The sequence below is a fragment of the Canis lupus genome, chromosome 10 (genome assembly GCF_048164855.1).
Source record: "Canis lupus baileyi chromosome 10, mCanLup2.hap1, whole genome shotgun sequence".
NCBI classification, from domain to species: Eukaryota; Metazoa; Chordata; class Mammalia; order Carnivora; family Canidae; genus Canis; species Canis lupus.
The window spans coordinates 24,077,920-24,097,832 of record NC_132847.1 but is presented as its reverse complement, the minus strand read 5'-3'; the positions used below and the strand labels follow the sequence as shown (position 1 = coordinate 24,097,832).

Here is a 19,913-nt window from a genome sequence, read left to right as displayed (position 1 = left end):
GTGATATCAAAAACAGAAAAATAAAAAGGAGAAACAGAAGCACACCATTTAGAGAAGTAGAATACCAAAAAAATCAGCTAAGAGATTAAAGAGAAGGGAGCAGAGGGACACCATTTAACCTATGTGCACATGTCATTGTGAAAACTAAAAATGTAAAAAAATTACATGACAGGGATCCCTGGGTGGCGCAGCAGTTTGGCGCCTGCCTTTGGTCCAGGGCGCGATCCTGGAGACCCGGGATCGAATCCCACGTCAGGCTCCTGGTGCATGGAGCCTGCTTCTCCCTCTGCCTGTGTCTCTGCCTCTCTCTCTCTCTCTCTGTATGTGACTTTCATAAATAAATAAAAATTAAAAAAAAAATTACATGACAGATTCCTCTGCTCAAAACCCTCCAATATAGAAAAGCCTGAATAGCTTAGTCAGTTGAGCATTCAACTCTTGATCTCAGCTCAGGTCTTGATCTCAGGGTGGTGTGTTCAAACCAAAAAACAAAAAAACCTTCCAATATAGCAACTCATCACATCAAATTAAAATCCAGGGATCCCTGGGTGGCGCAGCGGTTTGGCGCCTGCCTTTGGCCCAGGGCGTGATCCTGGAGACCCGGGATCGAATCCCACATCAGGTTCCCGGTGCATGGAGCCTGCTTCTCCCTCTGCCTATGTCTCTGCCTCTCTCTCTCTCTCTCTCTCTGTGACTATCATAAAAAATAAAAAATAAAAAATAAAAAATAATCCAAATTCCTAGCCCAGCCATATAGGGTCTTACATGTTCACCACACCATCAGCACATCTCTCTGTACTTATTTTCTACTCTCTTCCTACCAAAATCCCCCTCCTTTACTCTACTGCAGGGACACTGGCCAAGCAAATTCCCAAGTCAGGGCATTTGTACTGGTTCTTTGCCTATAACACTTTTCTCCCAAATACCCACCTGGCTCAACCTCTCACTTTACTGAGGACTTAGTTCTTATGTCATCTTATCAGCAATGCCTTTCTTTAATTTCCTACATAAAATGACATTCCTTTCAGAATGACTAAAGTATATTACTGAAAAAAATAGGAATCATTAACCATGACTGGTCTGATAATATGAATTTGGCAGTAGTATCATTGCAAATTCACATAATAGTATTGAATGTGTCCATCTTTTAAGACATTACAAAGCATCGTGACTTTCAGGTATCTTATCTAAACAAGTCAAAGGACTGCTCATTTAGTCTCAGCCTCTCATTTTTTAAAAGAAGATTTTATTTATTTGAGAGACAGAAAGAGCACAAGCACAAGTGGGGGAAGGAGCAGGGAGAGAAGCAGACTCGAAAGCATGATGTAGTGCTCATTCCCAGAACCCTGAGATCATGACTTGAGCTAAAGGCAGATGCCCAGCCTGACTTAGCCACCTAGGTGTCCCTCAGCTTCTCATTTTATAGATGTAGAAACAAGGACCAGACAGACAATTCATATTAAAGCCCCACTGTGGCCTTGAAAATCTCTTCAAAGAGTAATACACATCCTGCCTTCCTAGAATATTCACAAATAACCTTTAATTTTCACTATATGCAGAAAGACACTATCAAAGGATTAAAGTTTTCTGGAGAAGCAAACCTAACTCTCCTCTTGTCATAGTGCAGAGAAACCTTCCTGAATAAGCTACAAATCCTGTGCTTCCTATAACAATGTACTGCACATGGGAGCTTAGATTTACCTTTTGAGTATCTAGTACTGCTTAGGGTCATGAAGATGTCTGTAGAATGACTCTAATGATTATGCACTTTTTCAGTGATGACTGGTATACATTTTGATTGCCTTGGCTATCAGATTGGGAGCTACTGATTAAAAGCTGTTCCTGAAACTTTTCAATATGTTCCTTCTCTCATACTACAGATACTTCAAGTCAGCTGTGATTTGCCAAGTCCATAAACTTCCCCTTTCACACTTATAAACTAAAATTAAATTCATTAGTCCAATAAGTCACTATGTTTACCAAGTAGCAGTTTTCTACTTTTTGCTAATTCAATTCGATTGTTGGCATATGCTCCTTTTAGAGATGTTCTAAAAGCTTAACACATTATGTCTTCTATTTCTCCTGATGATCTGCAATGCTTTTCTTTACCATCAAGAAAATAATTTGCTACCAAGTGAATGATTTATTTACTCATCAATGTAAATATCCCAATCTCAGTTTTTATTTTTATTTTTTTTAAGGTGTTATGTATTTATTCATGAGAGACACGGAGAGAGAGAGGCAGAGACATAGGCAAGAGGGAAAAGCAGGTTCCCTGCAGAAAACCTCATGCAGGACTCTATTCCACGACTTCGGGATCACGAACTTAGCCGAACGCAGACGCTCAACCACTGAGCCACCCAGGTGCCCCTCAATCCCAGTTTTAAAATCACGAATAGGGTCCCTGAGATGTTGATATGTAGTTTGGTAAAAATTACCCTGGACTAGAGTATAGTATGAAATAGGAATAAAACTTGGTGTGTGTTGGGGGGAGAGTAGTCAACTGTCATTATGTCCCTGAATGTTTCCTCTAATGTTAAGTATTACATTAGACTCAACAATAAGCTTTCAAAACTCTGTCTTTTTTTAGTGCCTCAATTTCCTTAAGGAGCAGCCATTTTATTCATCAGTAACTGCTTATGCACCGAATCCTTCATCAGTGGCCTGAAGAAAGAGGACTCAGACACTGAAGTGTCTTATCATCTATCTAGTGAGTTATTTTTGATGTTAATTTGAAGAAAGCTTCAAAGTTACAATAATCTCTCATGAGACCGTGAGCTCCTTAAAATGACTTATGCAAACATGGTGCTTTGCAGTGTACAACTGACAAGCACATTTACAGTCTCACTTTACTATGTGATTGGTATTTTTAAGAAAGTGAAAACTCGGTGGGGCGCTTGGGTGGCTTGGTTGGTTGGGCCTCTGACTCTTGGTTTCAGGTCAGGTCATGATCTTAGGGTCGTGGGATAGAGCCCTGAGTCAGGCTCTGTGCTCAGCAGGGAGTTTGCTTGGGATTCTTTCCCTCTGCCCTTCCCGCCCTGTTCCTGCATACACGAGCTCTCTCTCTCAAATAAATACATTTTAAAAAAGAAAAAAGAAAGTAAAAACCTAGAGTAAATATCGTCAGGATCTTTAGCTCCCTTCACTTTGTATTAGGCATAGGCATGAATAAATTTAGGCCAATTAAAACATGCTTGTCTTTCTCAATAAAAATAGAACATGTCAATAATAACATTTTATAACTAAAAGGAATATTATTTACATACTTTCACCAAATCATGTATTTCTAGCTCCCATTATGGCTAACTTGAGCTAACAATTAGCTTCTGTATCTAATCAATTTCTTCTCTTACTCTTTATTTCTACTAAATTAAATGAACAAACCCAGAAACTGTGGGCAATTTCTTATGGAAAACCACTTTTTAAGAATGCCTGGGTGGCTCAATGGTTGAGAGTCTGCCTTTGGCTCAGGTTGTGATCCCAGGGCCCTAGGATCAAGCCTCACATCAGACTCCCCACAGGGAGCCTTCCTCTCCTTCTGTCTATGTCTCTCTCTGCCCTCTCTGTGTCTCTCATGAATACAAATATAAAATCTTAAAAAAAAAAAACCACTTTTTAATATCCTATCAGATGCTAAGTTTTAATAGATTTCAATTTCAGATACAAGACCAAATGGATTCCCAATCTACTCTTCCACTGTCTTTGGTTCCAAAAGAAGGCTTTTTGTTTGTTTGGTTTTTTTACCCGAAAGGAGTTCTTCACATTCTGTTGCTGCCCTTTGGAAGATGTCCACTAGATAGTACAAGTTTTTCTTTAGTAAGTTAAAAAAAATAATAAGGTTTAAAACAGATGTAAACTTGTGTACCACTTGTGGTGTTCTTGAGAAATCCTATCATCTTATCCTTTTAACCTTTATGCTAAAAACTCTTGTTTTGGTGCTTGAAAGTGTTAAATTTAAAACAATACACAAAAAAAATAAAAAATAAATAATAATAAAATAAAACAATACACAAAGATTTCTTCAAGTCTTTTGACCTGCCAGCCTACATACGTCAATACAGAAAAGTAGAGTCTTGTACCTTCTGCCTATATCATTGCACAACATGTACACTTACTGTACATTGACCTCAGAGAGATATACATTCAGCGAATGTATTTAATTTAGTTCCCAAATTTCATTATTTTCTTCAGTACAAAATCATGTCTGAAGACATACTGCCTGCCCACTCTTCTTTAGATAGAGACCATTATGCACATGTGCATTCATTAGAACTAGCTTTGATTCAAACTGGAGTGCCTTTACTTGCTTGCTTTACACTCAAATAGTGGAAATGAACCCAAACCCAGCATTTTTTTAATCTACACTACAAGCTCACAAAATAATCATTAACTTACTCTAAAATTTCTTCTCATGGTTTTTAGTGATCAACAAATAAACTACTAATCAGCATTTCTCCCTTGAGTACTTAAAGAGATGTAAGCACTAATGGCAAAGGATGATTCACTCTGCATATCAATGGGAAATGTTGTTTTGACCTCTCTCTGGCAAAACTTAATTGATCGACCATAAAGGCCCGATCACTACTACACCTACTTTTTTTTTTACACCTACTGTAAATATTACCATAAAGTCTAAGATTTCCTGGGATTGGGAAAGACACTAAAGGGATCTGATCCCATCTACCATCAGATTCATCAAGTCCCTCTACTTTCTTTCCACAAATGGATCACCCTGCCTCTCTATCTGAATTCATGGATGAAAAGCATACTCAGTATCTGCCCTCCTTCTACAATGTACCCTGCTTCATGTCCAAATGTTTATCCAGCCCACATTATACTCAGACCCAGCTTCATACAATTTCCCAAACAGGTCCTAGGTCCACTCCTCAATGATTCTTTCATGTGACAGACTTTTTAAAGGATGCTATTAAGTCCTATACTCCAAGCTTAATTATTCCTCATGTCCTTAACTATTTCTCACATGGTTCAGGGGTCATTACACTCCTCTTTACTCTTATGTGCTCTCGAGATCTCTCATTTAGATTATTCCTAAATCTAAACACTATACAGTCACTATGTGACAGGCAATGCATTTCTGGAGACCAAACAAACTGAAAAGACTAAAGATCATTTTAATTGTGTCCCTTTCTAATATCTCATATAATGCAGTTTGTGATTGAAAGTAATTTTTTTAAGACAAATGTTTTTATTTTTTTTATTAATTAATTATTTATTTATTTATTTATTTATTTATTTATTATGATAGTCAAAGAGAGAGAGAGAGAGGCAAAGACACAGGCAGAGGGAGAAGCAGGCTCCATGCACCGGGAGCCCGATGTGGGATTCGATCCCGGGTCTCCAGGATCGCGCCCTGGGCCAAAGGCAGGCGCCAAACGGCTGCGCCACCGAGGGATCCCTGAAAGTAAATTTTGAGGGGCATCCATAGCACACTGATAACTCGCATTCCTTATCTCATTAATAAAAATACCACCTCTTAACGTGTCCCTCTAAGTTTATATCACTGGAATTTTGTATCTGAGCAAAGAATGCATGAGGAACATGAAAACCTAAAGAGACAAATGCTCTTGGGTCTTTGTTTTTACATTTGGAGAATGTAAACAGCATGTACTATACTGAAAATTAAAAGAATGAATTGAAGGAATTTATTTAAAAGCATTAACAAAAACTATAAAATATGAAAGCTTAAGCTTCTACTATTGGCACTCCAATTTTAATTTTACCACGGATACCTTTAAAAGACTAATAAGCAAAGCCTGCACAAATACTTTCTGAACCAGTTTTAAGATGAATTCAAAACATAAAAATGTATTTCAATTCAATATGTTCTCAAACACCATATGAACATTTCATTCTCATGGCAGTTACAAGGTTTATTTTACAGTTCAAAACACTAAGACATTTAATGATTACCTGTGGTTCAAAACCCATGTCAAACATTCTGTCTGCTTCATCTAAAACAACATATGTCACTCTTCGAAGATTCGTGACACGACCTAAAATGAGGGAAAAAAATAAAGACAAAAGGAAAACTAAAAATCAGTCACAATTCATTTTATGACTACCAACAACTTTAAAAAACTGTAAAGGGAACTAAAATGCCTGACTTAACCAGAGGGGTAAGTTAGGTATGTTTAAACAGTGAAACGAAACTTTGGTCTACAAGATCTTAATCTAATGGCAAGTACTTTCTGACAATGGGTATATGAGGCCCTTTATTTTGTCAAACTCGTCTCTTGCATACCATCATAGGGCCTGAAGGACCTGTAAAATTCAGAAAACAGCCCTCTCCAAAACACATCATAAAACTAAGACTGAGATGAAGCATCGAGCCACATCAGCCATTATCTGACAGCATCACCTAGGAAAAAACATATTAGAGATTACAGCGTATGTGTGGAAAGCAAGTTCCAGTGCTAACTATTTTAGATGCAGAAAACCTCCTTTTTATATTAATTTATAAACTACTTCCATACAGTTAGAAGCTTCTAACGGGCATGTCAAGATATTAATGAGAAGCTATTCAACATCATTAGGTAACTAAAATACTACACAAAAACTTTAAATATCAAATGTATTGCATACATACATTTTTCTATATAAAGATAACAAATTCAATTTTATTAAATGCTTCCACTGGTTTAAAAAGATGCAAAGTGTTTCTTAGCCAGTGAAAACTACTAAATACATACACAGGAAAGCCTTTCTAAAGGATTAACACAAGCATTTCTATCAAATGATGAATCAATCACCTGGCAAAAACACGTATAAAATAGTTATTTCAATATAAACCAAAAGACAGATAAAGGAAAAAGGTAAAATTAATCAAGATGAATTTCAGGAGACTTAATCAATGCAGCATTGAGAAAAAAACGAGGGATTATTTTATCAGCATTCAACCCAAAACTTTTTGTAGACTGTACAGGCACACTGATTTTATCAAACAACTTCAATGTCACTTCGCCAACTTCACGGAGAATTAGAAGTAAATGTATACAGAAATTCAAGCAGAATGCTATGAAAAACATGCATTACTCACAGTTTTTAATACTCTATTATGTACATACTGAATACTGCAATGGAAACCTTTGAAAGCATTTTCTTCAAAAAAAATAAGAAATGAAGCGAAAATAAATGCTAATACTTAAGTATTCCACACTAACATCTGCAGCCCCCATTAGTTCTGCAAGGTTGGGAACAGCATTAAATGACCTACCTTGGATGGCTTACGTCTCGGAAGCCCAGTTCTATAAATCTTGAAGGGCCTTTCTCCACAGAAGTTAAATAATGTCAACAGTTTAGTAACAGTTTTGATAGGGAATAATTTAACAAAGCACAACATACGAGCTAAAAAAACATGCAATATTTATAAAAGATAAAATTTCTTGAAGCTGCAATACCTTAATTTATCCAGTATTATAAGAAAATACTAGCTCCTGTGGGGGAAAAAGTCTAAAGTTCAGAATTAAAAAAAAAAAAAAAAAGTCCAAACCCCTCCCCTGTTAAAAGCAAAGCTAGGCCAAAATTTGATTGAGAATCCATGTTAAAGAGCTAAAAAGATCAGATGGAGTTAGTTCCCAAAAGAAGTTGTAAATTAAATTCCAATATGAACGCTCACAACAAATGTGTTGCAATACAAATTTTAAGATATTACAGCTTTAAGAAGAAATATAAAACCACTTTAGTGATTTCTTGTATCTGCTTTGATTTAACAAAAAATGTACAGAATTCAAAAAGGAGAAATGAGAACAAAAAAAACACTCGTGACTTACCACTGTTAGCTGCTAACATGTCAATCATTCGACCAGGTGTGCAAACAATAATTTCAGCACCTCTTTTCAGCTCAGCAATCTAATGAAAAAGATTAAATATTACAGTCTATTTATCACTAATTCTTATTTAAACAGATCTGAAAATACTGCCCAAGATCCTTGTATAGCTCCATAAGGTAAAGACAGTGAGGACTGATTAAAAGACCCCAAAGCTTCCTGCTCAGTTCTTTGGAATGCTGGAGCACTACTGAAGGAAGAGGAAGCGGCAACATGAGCACACAGGGCTGTACCTTTCAACTCCATGTAAACCAGATAATTTTACCAATTTTAATTTAACATGATTCCTCAAAATCAAGAAAGGAACATGAGAGAGCTGTATTTAAAGCAATTATATAGACCAATGATTTTCAAGTAGAGAGCTGGTTCCACTAGTGAATTATTATGTAAGTCGCAACCAGGGTTTTAAAAATGAAATAGAATGGAAAAAAGAGAATGTGTTAGAGATCATAAAACTTTGTTTGGCTTCTATATAAATATAATATTCATGCATGTATCAAGTTATTTTTGTAAATATTATTTCTTACAATAAAATGTCATCAAAACAACCAAGGAAGACGAGCTTAGAAAACATAAAGTGCTTAACAACACCAAATATTCCTCAGAAAGGATTTTGTGTTTAAATAAGTTCAGCAAAATATCACTTAGGGACCCCAAGTGGCGCAGTGGTTGAGTGTCTGCCTCTGGCTCAGGGCGTGATCCCGGGGTCCTGGGATCGAATTATTCATCAGGTTCCTTGCAAGGAGCCTGCTTCTCCCTATGCCTATGTCTCTACCTCTTTCTGTCTCTCTCATGAATAAATAAATAAAATCTTAAAAATATATATATATCACTTAATTTATCCCATTCTTCTAGTATCACAGAACATACTCATTATTAAAGACTAAGAAGTCCTGCAGAATAAAAAGTCTACTTTAACACTGCATAATGTGACATTTCCAAAATTTACTTGATCATAGAACCTGGTTTTTTTCCTCCTTCTAGTTATAGCAAAGTATCTAATGACTATCATTCTTTAGAAAACACTTGGAGGGGCAGCCTGGGTGGTTCAGCGGTTTAGCGCTGCCTTCAGCCCAGGGCATGATCCTGGAGACTCGGGATTGAGTCCCACATCAGGCTCCCTGCATGGAGCCTGCTTCTCCCTCTGCCTGTGTCTCTGCCTCTCTCTCTCTCATGAATAAATAAATAAATAAAATCTTAAAAAAAAAAAAAAAGAAAAGAAAACACTTGGAGAGGGGAACCTGAGTGGCTCATTCAGTTAAGTGCCTGCCTTGGGCTATGGTCATGATCTCAGGGTCCTGGGACTGAGCTCTCCACCAAGCAGGGAGTCTGCATCTCCCTCTCTTTTTGCCCCTCCTCCACTCCCACTCATACTATCAATCTCTCTCTTAAATGAATAAATAAAAAATTAAAAATAAATTTAAAAAAAACAGAAATGTCAAAGTAAGAGAGTAAACGAATGTCTGATTAAATAATTCTGGCTGAAATTATTTAAGGATACAGATAAAACTAATATAACACAAAGCACTCATCACTACGTTTTTGTTTTGTTTTTTAAGATTTTGTTTATTTATTCATAGAGACACACACACAGAGAGAGAGGCAGAGACACAGGCAGAGGGAGAAGCAGGCCCCATGCAGGAAGCCCGACACAGGACTCGATTCCGGGTCTCCAGGATCACACCCCAGGCTGCAGGCGGCGCTAAACTGCTGCCCTCATCACTACGTTTTGAAGATGTCACATGAATTAGAGAAAATAAATGCTGGTCTAGAATGCAGAAGGCCTAGGGTCTAGAACAAACTAATTTGTTAACCTAAAACCTTTGATCAATGTAGCTAACTTTTCTGGCCTTTTCTTTATCTGTAAAATGAAAAAAAGATCAGCCTTCCTTGAGCAAAGAAAGACAAAGAGGAACAGAAAAAACAAGGTATAAAAATGACTCAAGGAAAAAAAAACATGACACAAGGGACACCTGGGTGGCTCAGTAGTTGAGCATCTGCCTTCAGCCCAGGGCATGATCCCGGGGTCCTGGGATCGAGTACCAACATCAGACTCCCCACAGGGAGCCTGCTTCTCCCTCTATGTCTCTACTTCTCTCTGTGTGTCTCTCATGAATAAAGAAAGAAAATCTTAAAAAAAAAAAAAAAGACTCAAAATCCTGGGCGCCTGGGTGGCACAGTCAGTTAAGTGTCCAACACTTGGTTTCGGCCCAGGTCATGATCTCAGGAAAATGAGATGGAGCCCCACAGTGGGCTCTGAGCTCAATGCAGAGTCTGTTTAAGATTCTCCCTCTCAGGGATCCCTGGGTGGCTTGGAGGTTTGGCGCCTGCCTTTGACCCAGGGCGCGATCCTGGAGTCTGGGGATCAAGTCCCGCATCGGGCTCCCGGCGTGGAGCCTGCTTCTCCCTCCTCCTGTGTCTCTGCCTCTCTGTCTATCATAAATAAATAAATAAATCTTAAAAAAAAAAAAAAAAAAAGATTCTCCCTCTCTTTCTGCCCCTCCCCACCTGAACTTTCTCTCTCTAAACTAAATATTTTTAAAAAATAAATAAATAGGGGGGGGAATAAATAAATGAATATTTTTAAAGAAAGACTCAAGATCCTAAAATATAACATTAGCATAATTCATCCTATTATTTTCCTACCTCATATTTTTTAAGATTTTAAAAGCAATCAGTATATGGAACACCTGGGTGGCTTAGTGGCTGAGCCTTTGACTCAGGGCATCATCCCAGAGTACCAGGACCGAGTCCCACATCAGGCTCCCTGCATGGAGCCTGCTTTCCCTTCTCCCTGTATCTCTGCTTCTCTCATGAATATATAAAATCCTTTAAAAAATTAATAAACAAAAATAAACAAATAAAAGCAATCACTATACAGAGGGGGTGCCTGCATGGCTTACTCAATTAAGCAACCAACTCATGACTTTGGCTGAGGTCTTGATCTCAGGGTCATGAGATGGAGGCCCACAGAACGCTCCATCCTGAGCATGGAGCCTGCTTAAGATTCTCTCTCTCCCCTTCCCTCTGCCCCTCCCCAATTCTCTCTACTAAATATAAAATGAATGAATGAATAAATAAAAGCAAGGACTAGACAAAACACTAAAACAAATCACATTTACATTATTAAATAATGAAAAAACCAAATATTCCTTTTATAACTACCTGCTCACTGATTCCTGTTCCTCCATAAACACAAACCACTCTAAGTCCCAGGGTCTTCGAAAACTTCTTACATTCTTTAGTAATTTGTAAAGCCAGTTCTCGAGTTGGAGTCATGATGACAGCTGAAAAGATAAATATGTCAAAAGCCTAACCACCAAAATTCTACAAACTATGCTTTAAAGTGTTAAATTTAACCTCTGTAATAACATTCAGATTTCTTAGTCTAATGTTTGTTTTTGTTTTCACTTGTTTTATGGACCTCTGAAAACTATTTCAAAAGCTTTACAATAGTAGAAATTGTGGTGTATGATAATTTTAAGATTTTAAAAACATGCTATAGAAAAGATAAATGAGAGTTAAATGCCTCACTCAGTCATCAGGAAAACATTTGGTTGAAAAGAATGCAAATCATTCTCAACTGCAAATCACAGAGCAAAGATAATCAAGTGACTCACTGTGCTGCAGAGCCATACTGTGGCTTCTGGAAACAACCTTGGTCTGAGGGGCACAGACAGAGTAGGAATATATTGTGCCCTCTTTTTCCAAGAGAGGACCTGAACAAATTTACAAAACCCTACTTGAATTTGCAAAACAGATCTGTACCAAATGAATGAAGAAATGAATCTGAAGACCTACTCCCGGAATGAAATGCTGGCACTATATAGCCTTTTAAGACCAAAAATAAAAAGAAAATATATTTCGCTACAGTCTTCTACGTTGAGTTCATTGATCCATGATACTCGCTAAGCACAAACCTCAATATAAATAAACAGATAGATGCACGAGGAGTCTACCTGCCGAGTCAGAGTTTAAAAATTGAGCTGTGCCAGGAGAGGCTGTTTTTGTACTTCTGAGATGTCACTCCAGAGCTCTGAAGATTCTCACTCCACCTGCTGGTAAGGGGAAATCAGCCCCAAAGTGCCAAATTTATAAAGGAAATGTACATAAAGACATCTTTATTGATATAATAGAACATTATAAAGTATTAGGTCTTTCTGATTAACTGACAACAAAGTTGTTACCTGAAAAAATAGTTTAATGAAAAGAATTTTACCTATTGGCCCCTCTCCTTCTTCTAATGACCTCTGATCCATGATGTGTCTAAACATGGGTAACAGAAAAGCAATGGTCTTTCCACTTCCTGTCTTGGCAATACCAATCAAATCTCGTCCGGACATGATAGCAGGAATCGCCTGGGTCTGAATTGGTGTGGGCTTTTCATAGCCATGCCTTATAAAGCAAACCAAAGGAAGACAAGATAAAAAGTGAGATCTCTGGATCTCCCAAAGTCCCAAAATAAAGTTGTCCAAAATGTGGTATATTCATAACAATGAAAAAAAAGGAAATAAAGTATTTTTTTTGTTTGCCAAAAAGGAATAAAGTATTAAGGCATTCTACATCACAGATAAACACTGAAAATGTTATGCTAAGTTAAAGACGCTGGTGACTAGGCAGCCAAGGTGGCTCAGCAGTTTAGCACCTCCTTCAACCCACGGTGTGATCCTGGAGACCCGGAATCAAGTCCCACATCGGGCTCCCTACATGGAGCCTACTTCTCCCTCTGCCTGTCTCTGCCTCTCTCTCTCTCTGTCTGTATCTTTCATGCATAAGTAAATAAAATCTTAAAAAAAAATAAAATAAAGAAGCTGGTGACAAAAGACTACATTAGTAGAATCCCATTTATAGGAAACGTCCAGAATAGACAAATCTAGAGACAGTAGATTAGTGGCTGCCTAGGAAAGAGAAGGGAGAAGTGAATGGATATAGGCCTCTTTTTGGGATAAGGAAATTTTCTAATATTAGATTATGGTGATGACTGTGTAACTCTGTAGGTATACTGAAAATCATTGGACTATACATTGAGAGAGTATACTTCATAACATGGTAAATGCTATCTCAATAAAGGTATTTAAGAAAAAAAATAGTAAGGGATGCCTGGGTGGCTCAGTGGTTGAACATCTGCTTTTGGCTCGAGTCATGATCCCGAGGTCCTGGGATCGAGTCCTGCATTGGGCTCCCCACTGGGAGCCTGCCTCTCTTTCTGTGTCTCTCATGAATAAGTAAATAAAATCTTAAAAAAAAAAAAAAATAGTAAGTTTTTCCTATAAATATAAATAAAAATGTAATGTAGTTAACTGTATAAAAGAGCCACTATGAATACTAAGACATTGAAAAATGTAGATGAGGGATCCCTGGGTGGCGCAGCGGTTTAGCGCCTGCCTTTGGCCCAGGGCGCGATCCTGGAGACCCAGGATCGAATCCCACATTGGGCTCCCGGTGCATGGAGCCTGCTTCTCCCTCTGCCTGTGTCTCTGCCTCTCTCTCTCTCTCTCTGTGACTATCATAAATATAAATAAATAAATAAATCCTTAAAAAAAAAAAAGAAAAATGTAGATGGGGTGCCTGAGTTGCTTAGTTGGTTAAGTGCCTACCTTCAGCTTGGATCAAGAGTCCTGGGACTGAGCCTCATGTTGGGCTCCCTGCTCAGCTGGAAGTCTACTTCACCCTTTCCCTTAGCCCCTTCCCCCACTCTTGAGCTCCCTCTTGTGATCTCTCAAATAAATAATAAAATCTGGAAGGAAAGAAGGAAGGAAGAAAGGAAAGAAAGACAAATGTGTATATAATTGCTAACCACTTACTTTTTGAGAGAATTTAAGATCTTCATGGAAATTCCACACTGGACCCAAGATTTAATTGGTTTGGGACAACCTTTTCCCTTGACAGTGATGCCCTCCATTTCCAACCGAAATACATTTACCTCTACAAAACAAAATCCAGATTATAAACTGTTAAATATTGTTCCATTAATGCCTTCTACTTTTCAATCAGGCATGGTAAGATTAAGAATCTTCAATTCTTTTTTTTAGTGCTACTGAAGATTAACTCTGCAGAAAGCTACAGGACCAAGTATTGATCAGCTCAGGGAGGGTTAATACAATCAGTGCTACACTAACTGGGAACAAAAAGAAATACTCCAATTTCTATAATATGGCTTTTATTATGTCTTATATTGCAACATCAATAACAAACAATGATTGGCAGGTAATACAGTATTTCTCCAAGCAAGAATTGCCCAGATTATCCTTATCTACCAGTATTATACAGATTCACATTGGTTCCTAATGTTCATACCCTAGAAGGTTAAACACTAACAGTAATTCATTTGGTAACTTCAAATGAAGAGTACTCTGAACCCTAAAAATCTCAACTACATGACCCAAACTAATTACTCTCATTTTTTAAAATAACTTCAAAGCTACACTGATTCCTAACTGGTCTGAATCTTTGGAGATGATGCTCATACTCATTAGAATGACTTCTTGAGATCTAGTTTCCTCTCTCACTTCTTCAGGTAAGCTATGCAAATGACTCTGCTAGTGCATCAACACACACCTATCCATAGTCCTCCTGAGCAAAGCAAAGCATATCCCTCTCTATTCCACAACAGCCAATACATTAATAAAAGAATTTTACCTTCTTGAGACATTTTTGCTAATTCTGGAACTTCAACATAAAAGTTTTTTCTGAATGGTTCATATTCAATTTTTCCATGGTCCACTGGTTCTAGAAGCTTTCTCTGTTTTGTCTGATAGCCTGTAAGAGCCGTCTGAAGATCAACTTCTTCCTCCTCTGAAGAATACTATTTAAAAAAAAAGTAAAAAGCTAAATCCATTACTAATTTCACCTTATGGGAGGCAATATTCCTAGATTTTAAAATCTTCATCTCTTAAAAACAATTTAAATAAATAAATAAAGGAAATTCTCCTGTCCTAGAAAATATTCTTTGGCTTTTACTTATTTACATTCTGAATTCTTCAACTTATTCTTTTTTCTTGGCCCTCACAAAAACTCCTACTAATGACAGCATAAAGCTAAAATGACAAAATATTTCTAATATGGCTTTAAGGAAGTTTTGATATAGTTCTCTCCACACAAATCTTTACAATGCAGGTCAATAGGAAGAAATTCAATTCATTCTGTCACTTTATTTCTTCTCCCACCCTATATGCCTGAGGTGAGCTGATGAGGGGCAGAGAGGAAGCAAAAAGTGGGCATACAGAAAAAGGTCAGATACTAGAATGTTCTATCCACTGGATATTTAGCAACAAAACAGTTGAGAATAGCAAGAATTCCTCTTAACAGAAGTTTCTGTAACTAGAAAGTACATCTCCATCAATGCTTTCTAATAAATAACTTCTAGTATAGTATGAACAAAGTCAAAATTAATGAAGAATTACCTCCATGGCATCCTGGTCATTCTCCATCAGTTCACCTTTCTTCTTATCAGAATCTACCACTGCTTTTTTGGTTGTTACAACAGTGACAACTTTGGTGACTGTAGGCCCAGACTTCTAAAATGAAACAAGAATATATAAAGTATTTGTAAAAATGAAAAACAAATTGTGTGCAAATGAAATACAGTAACAACTGTCACAATTTATAATTTGAATTAACTTAATTACTACTGAAAACTTAAGTGACAAAAAAGACAAAAGGAGGGGAACCCGGGTGGCTCAGCAGTTTAGCACTGCCTTCAGCCCAGGGCATGATTCTGGAGACTCCGGACTGAGTCCCACGTAAGGCTCCCTGCATGGAGCCTGCTTCTCCCTCTGCCTGTGTCTCTACCTCTCTGTCTCTCATAAACAAACAAAATCTTAAAAAAAAAAAAAAAAAAAAGACAAAAGGAGTCTTTCTTTATGAACTTGTTTAAATTTTAAAATGCAATGTAACTGCATTATATAGCATATAGTTTTTACTTAATACTGTGGATTATAATTTTTTATCATTTTATATCATTTTATATAAAATCTAATTATGTAACATAGTTCATTTAAAAAATACTACTAGGGGGACGCCTGGGTGGCTCAGCAGTTTGGCACCTGCCTTTGGCCCAGGGTGTGATCCCAAAGTCCTAGGATTCAGTCCTAAATCGGGATCCCTGCATGGAGCCTGCTTCTCCCTCTGTCTACGTCTCTGCCTCTCTCTGTGTGTCTCTAATGAATAAATTGAAAAAAAAAAAAAAAAAAAAAAACTACTACTAGGGACGCCTGGGTGGTTCAGCGGTTAAGCCACTGGTCCTGGAGTCCCAGGATCAAGCCCCACATCGGGCTCCCTGCATGGAGCTTGCTTCTCCCTCTGCCTGTGTCTTTGCCTCCCTCTCTCTCTGTGTGTCTCTCATGAATGAATAAATAAAATCTTAAAAAAAAAAAGAAAAAGAAAAAATGTGGAGAGGACCTACTGAGAAGTCAACAGCAAACATAGATACCAAATAAAGATGATGGTGTTAAGACTGACTTTTCATGGGTGCCTGGGTGGCTCAGTAAGTTAAGCCTTGGCCTTCAGCTCAGGTCATGATCTTGGGGTCCTTGCATTAAGCCTTACATCTGACTCTACTCAGTAGGGAATCTGCCTATCTCTCTCCTTCCGGCCCTCCCCACCAATACATGCTTTCTCTCTCTCTCTCATAAATAAAATCCTTAAAACAAAAAAATTAATTCTCAAAGAATGCTTATAGCTAAAACTCTCAAGTATCTGCAGTACTGAGAAAAAGTACCGGCATTCTTGAGATGGAAGAGGAAATAATTTCCTAAAGTTAGGCAAGCCAGCCCTAGTAGGTCACTACAATAATTCAAGTTACCCAATTAGGAATAAATCTTTAAAAATAAGAGAAAGGCAGCCCTGGTGGCACAGCGGTTTAGCACCGCTTGCAGCCCAGGGTATGATCCTGGAGACCTGGGATCGGGTCCCACGTCGGGCTCCCTGCATGGAGCCTGCTTCTCCCTCTGCCTGTGTCTCTGCCTCTCTCTGTGTGTGTGTCTCTCATGAATAAATAAATAAAATCTTTAAAAAAAAATAAAAAATAAAAAATAAAATAAAAATAAGAGAAAATGACCTACCTTTTCGTTTCCCCCACCACCTTTCACACTTCTCATATTAAACTTCTTTACTTCTTCTTTTACTTCTTCCATGTAAGCATCTAATGGATCTAACTCCTCACCTTCCATTTCATTTCCTTCCTTTTCAGCTTCCGCAGGATCATCTTCATCATCTAAAATGGCAGAATCACTTTTCTGTACACGTTTTCAAAGGAAATACTTCATACTCAGGTTGCATCCCACCACTACCGATTCTCTCACTGCACAAACAACCTCCCTTCCAATCAACCCAGGTACACAGCAGTGCAAATACATTTATGAGTTTCTAAATAAAACATATATCAGTTTTAAGTAGTAATAATAATAAACTATAAGGTAAACTGAAAAAGACTAAAAACTCCTAAATTATAGGTTTCTTTTCTTTCAATTACCTATTTTTAAAATCACAGGAAAAAATAGCACATTTTAATTTCAACTAAGACATCATTGTCCCTTAAGAATACAATTCCTTCATCTATTTAAACCACTCTGAAATTTTCACAAAAATTGAAAAATTCACTGTATTTTGCACAGAAAAATGAAGCAAATTTCCATTTTCCTATAAAATTTCATACTTGCCTACTTCACTAAAACCTAAAAATCAAAATCAGATATGATAGGGAAATACTTCCAAGTTATGAAAAATCAGGAAGGACCTAAAAACATACCCTTAATTTACCTTCATTACTAACATTCTTACTTGTAGTAAAAAATTAAAAAGCTATTTATTGACTATGCCCATAAGAACCCAACTCTCCAGTCTAAAGTAAAATCAGTAATTCCTTATTGAACATTGCCCTAGGGGCAGCCTGGGTAGCTCAGCGGTTTAGCACCTGCCTTCAGCCTAGGGCATGATTCTGGAATCCCAGGATCGAGTCCCATGTCAGGCTCCCTGCATGGAGCTTGTTTCTCCCTCTGCCTGTGTCTCTGCCTCTCTCTTTCTCTCTCTCAATCTCTGTGTCTCTCATGAATAAATAAATAAAATCTTAAAAAAAAAAATAGAACATTGACCTACAATTTACATATTAATAAATATTACAAGAGATTTAATAGCTCAATATGAATCCAGTAATTCTACTTCTAGGTATATATCCAAAAGAACCAAAAGCAGGTATTCAAAGAGATATTTGCACTATATTCATAGCAGCATTATTCACAATAGTCAAAAGGTGAAACCACCCACATATCCAACAGAAAAAAAGGTATACATAATGTAGTATTATACACACAATAGACTATGATTCAGCCATAAAGAAGGAATGAGAGGCTGATACATGCTACAACATGGAAGAACTTTGAGGACATAACAGTGAATAAAATAAGCCCACTTGCAAAAGCAGAAATAATGTATGACTACACTTATGTGAGGTACCTGGAATAGGCAAATTCATAGAATAGATATTACCAGAGATAGGAAGTAGAGAGAAGGGCAAGATGGCGAATTGATTTTTATTGGGTACAGGGACACCTGGCTGGCTCAGTCAGTGGAGCATGTGATTCTTGATATCAGGGTTGTAGGTTCAAGTCCCACATCAGGTATAGAGATTACTTAAAAAATTTTTTTAAATCTTGAGGGATCCCTGGATGGCTTGGTGGTTTGGTGCCTACCACTGGCTCAGGGTGTGATCCTGGAGTCCCGGGATCGGGTCCCGCATTAGGCTCCCTGCATGGAGCCTGCTTCTCCCTCTGCCTGTGTCTCTGCCTCTCTCTCTCTCTCTCTCTCTCTCTGTGTGTCTCATGAATAAATAAATAAAATCTTTTTTTTTTCTTTTTTAAGTAAAATCTTTAAAAAAGGTAAAGAAAAATCTTTATTGGGTACAGAGTTTCTGTTTGGAATAACGAAAAAGTTCTGGAAATGGACAGTGGTGATGGATGATGAAAAAAAACATGAATGTACTTAATGCCACAATATTATACACTTAACAGCGGTTAAAATCTGGGCACCTGGGTGGCTAAATTGGTTGAGTTTCTGACTCTTGGTTTCAGCTCAAGTCATGATCTCAGGGCCCTAGAATCGAGCCCTACATCGGGATCCTTGCTTAATAGGGAGTTCTGTTGTCCCTCTCCCTCTGCCCCACCCCCTTGCTCATGCTCTTATCTCAAATAAATAAAATCTTTTTAAAAAAATCGTTAGGGAAACCTGCGTGGCTCAGTGGTCGGGCGTCTGCCTTCAGCTCGGGGCGTGATCCCAGGATTGAGTCCTGCATCAGGCTCCTTGCCGGAAGCCTGCTTCTCCCTCTGTCTCTGCCTCTCTCTCTGTGTCTCTCATGAATAAATAAACAAAATCTTTAAAAATAAATAAATAAAGTTTAAAAATGGTTAAAATGTTATATTTTTCCACAGTAAAAAATGGCCTAAAAATTCCCAGCATGAAATATGACTCATATTTCTAGAATATTCTACATGAATTGTTATATAGGCTACTAGTCTAACAAATGAATATACCATCATCATCTTCTAAACTCCATTTTTTCCCTTGTTTCATCTCTTCAATTTCCTTTTTCAGTTCTCCTATGTTTTCCATGGCCTTTTTACGTTGCTCTTCTCGCCACTTTTCAACTCTTTCTTTTCGCTTTCTCATTTCTTCCTCCAACTTATTCTGATCAAAATTCTTGGGGGAAAATGAGAGATACAGAGAAAAAAAGATTAACTTTATTCCAGGGACATTCCAAATAAACTGTCCAAATTATAAAAAAGGAAAAGGGAAAACAGACGTTTTTACAAATTCCTCAAATTAGAACAGATTTAGATCACACATCTTTTAAAATATACCAGCAAAATGAAATCACAATAAAAAGCATCTACAACAGGGATGCCTGCCTTCAGCTCAGGGAGTGATCCTGGAGTTCCGGGATCGAGTCCCACATCGAGTCCCACATCAGGCTCCCTGCATGGAGCCTGCTTCTCTCTCTGCCTGTGTCTCTGCCTCTTTCTCTCTGTGTCTCTCATAGATAGATAGATAGATAGATAGATAGATAGATAGATA

At 37.6% G+C, this 19,913-nt stretch overlaps 1 protein-coding gene across 2 annotated transcripts in view; it reads right to left on the bottom strand.

Moving 5' to 3' along the window:
• DDX46 (DEAD-box helicase 46) overlaps positions 1–19,913 on the bottom strand; it is a 73,134-nt gene that overhangs the window by 38,182 nt on the left and 15,039 nt on the right. For both annotated transcript variants that reach the window (XM_072841103.1, XM_072841104.1), the window contains exons 5-13: positions 19,373–19,538; positions 16,910–17,061; positions 15,251–15,364; positions 14,487–14,652; positions 13,652–13,772; positions 12,067–12,242; positions 11,013–11,134; positions 7,791–7,869; positions 5,932–6,014 (exon numbers count right to left, since the gene is read on the bottom strand). In XM_072841103.1, the coding sequence (XP_072697204.1) occupies positions 5,932–6,014; positions 7,791–7,869; positions 11,013–11,134; positions 12,067–12,242; positions 13,652–13,772; positions 14,487–14,652; positions 15,251–15,364; positions 16,910–17,061; positions 19,373–19,538 (1,179 nt within the window). The remainder of the gene's footprint in view (positions 1–5,931; positions 6,015–7,790; positions 7,870–11,012; positions 11,135–12,066; positions 12,243–13,651; positions 13,773–14,486; positions 14,653–15,250; positions 15,365–16,909; positions 17,062–19,372; positions 19,539–19,913) is intronic.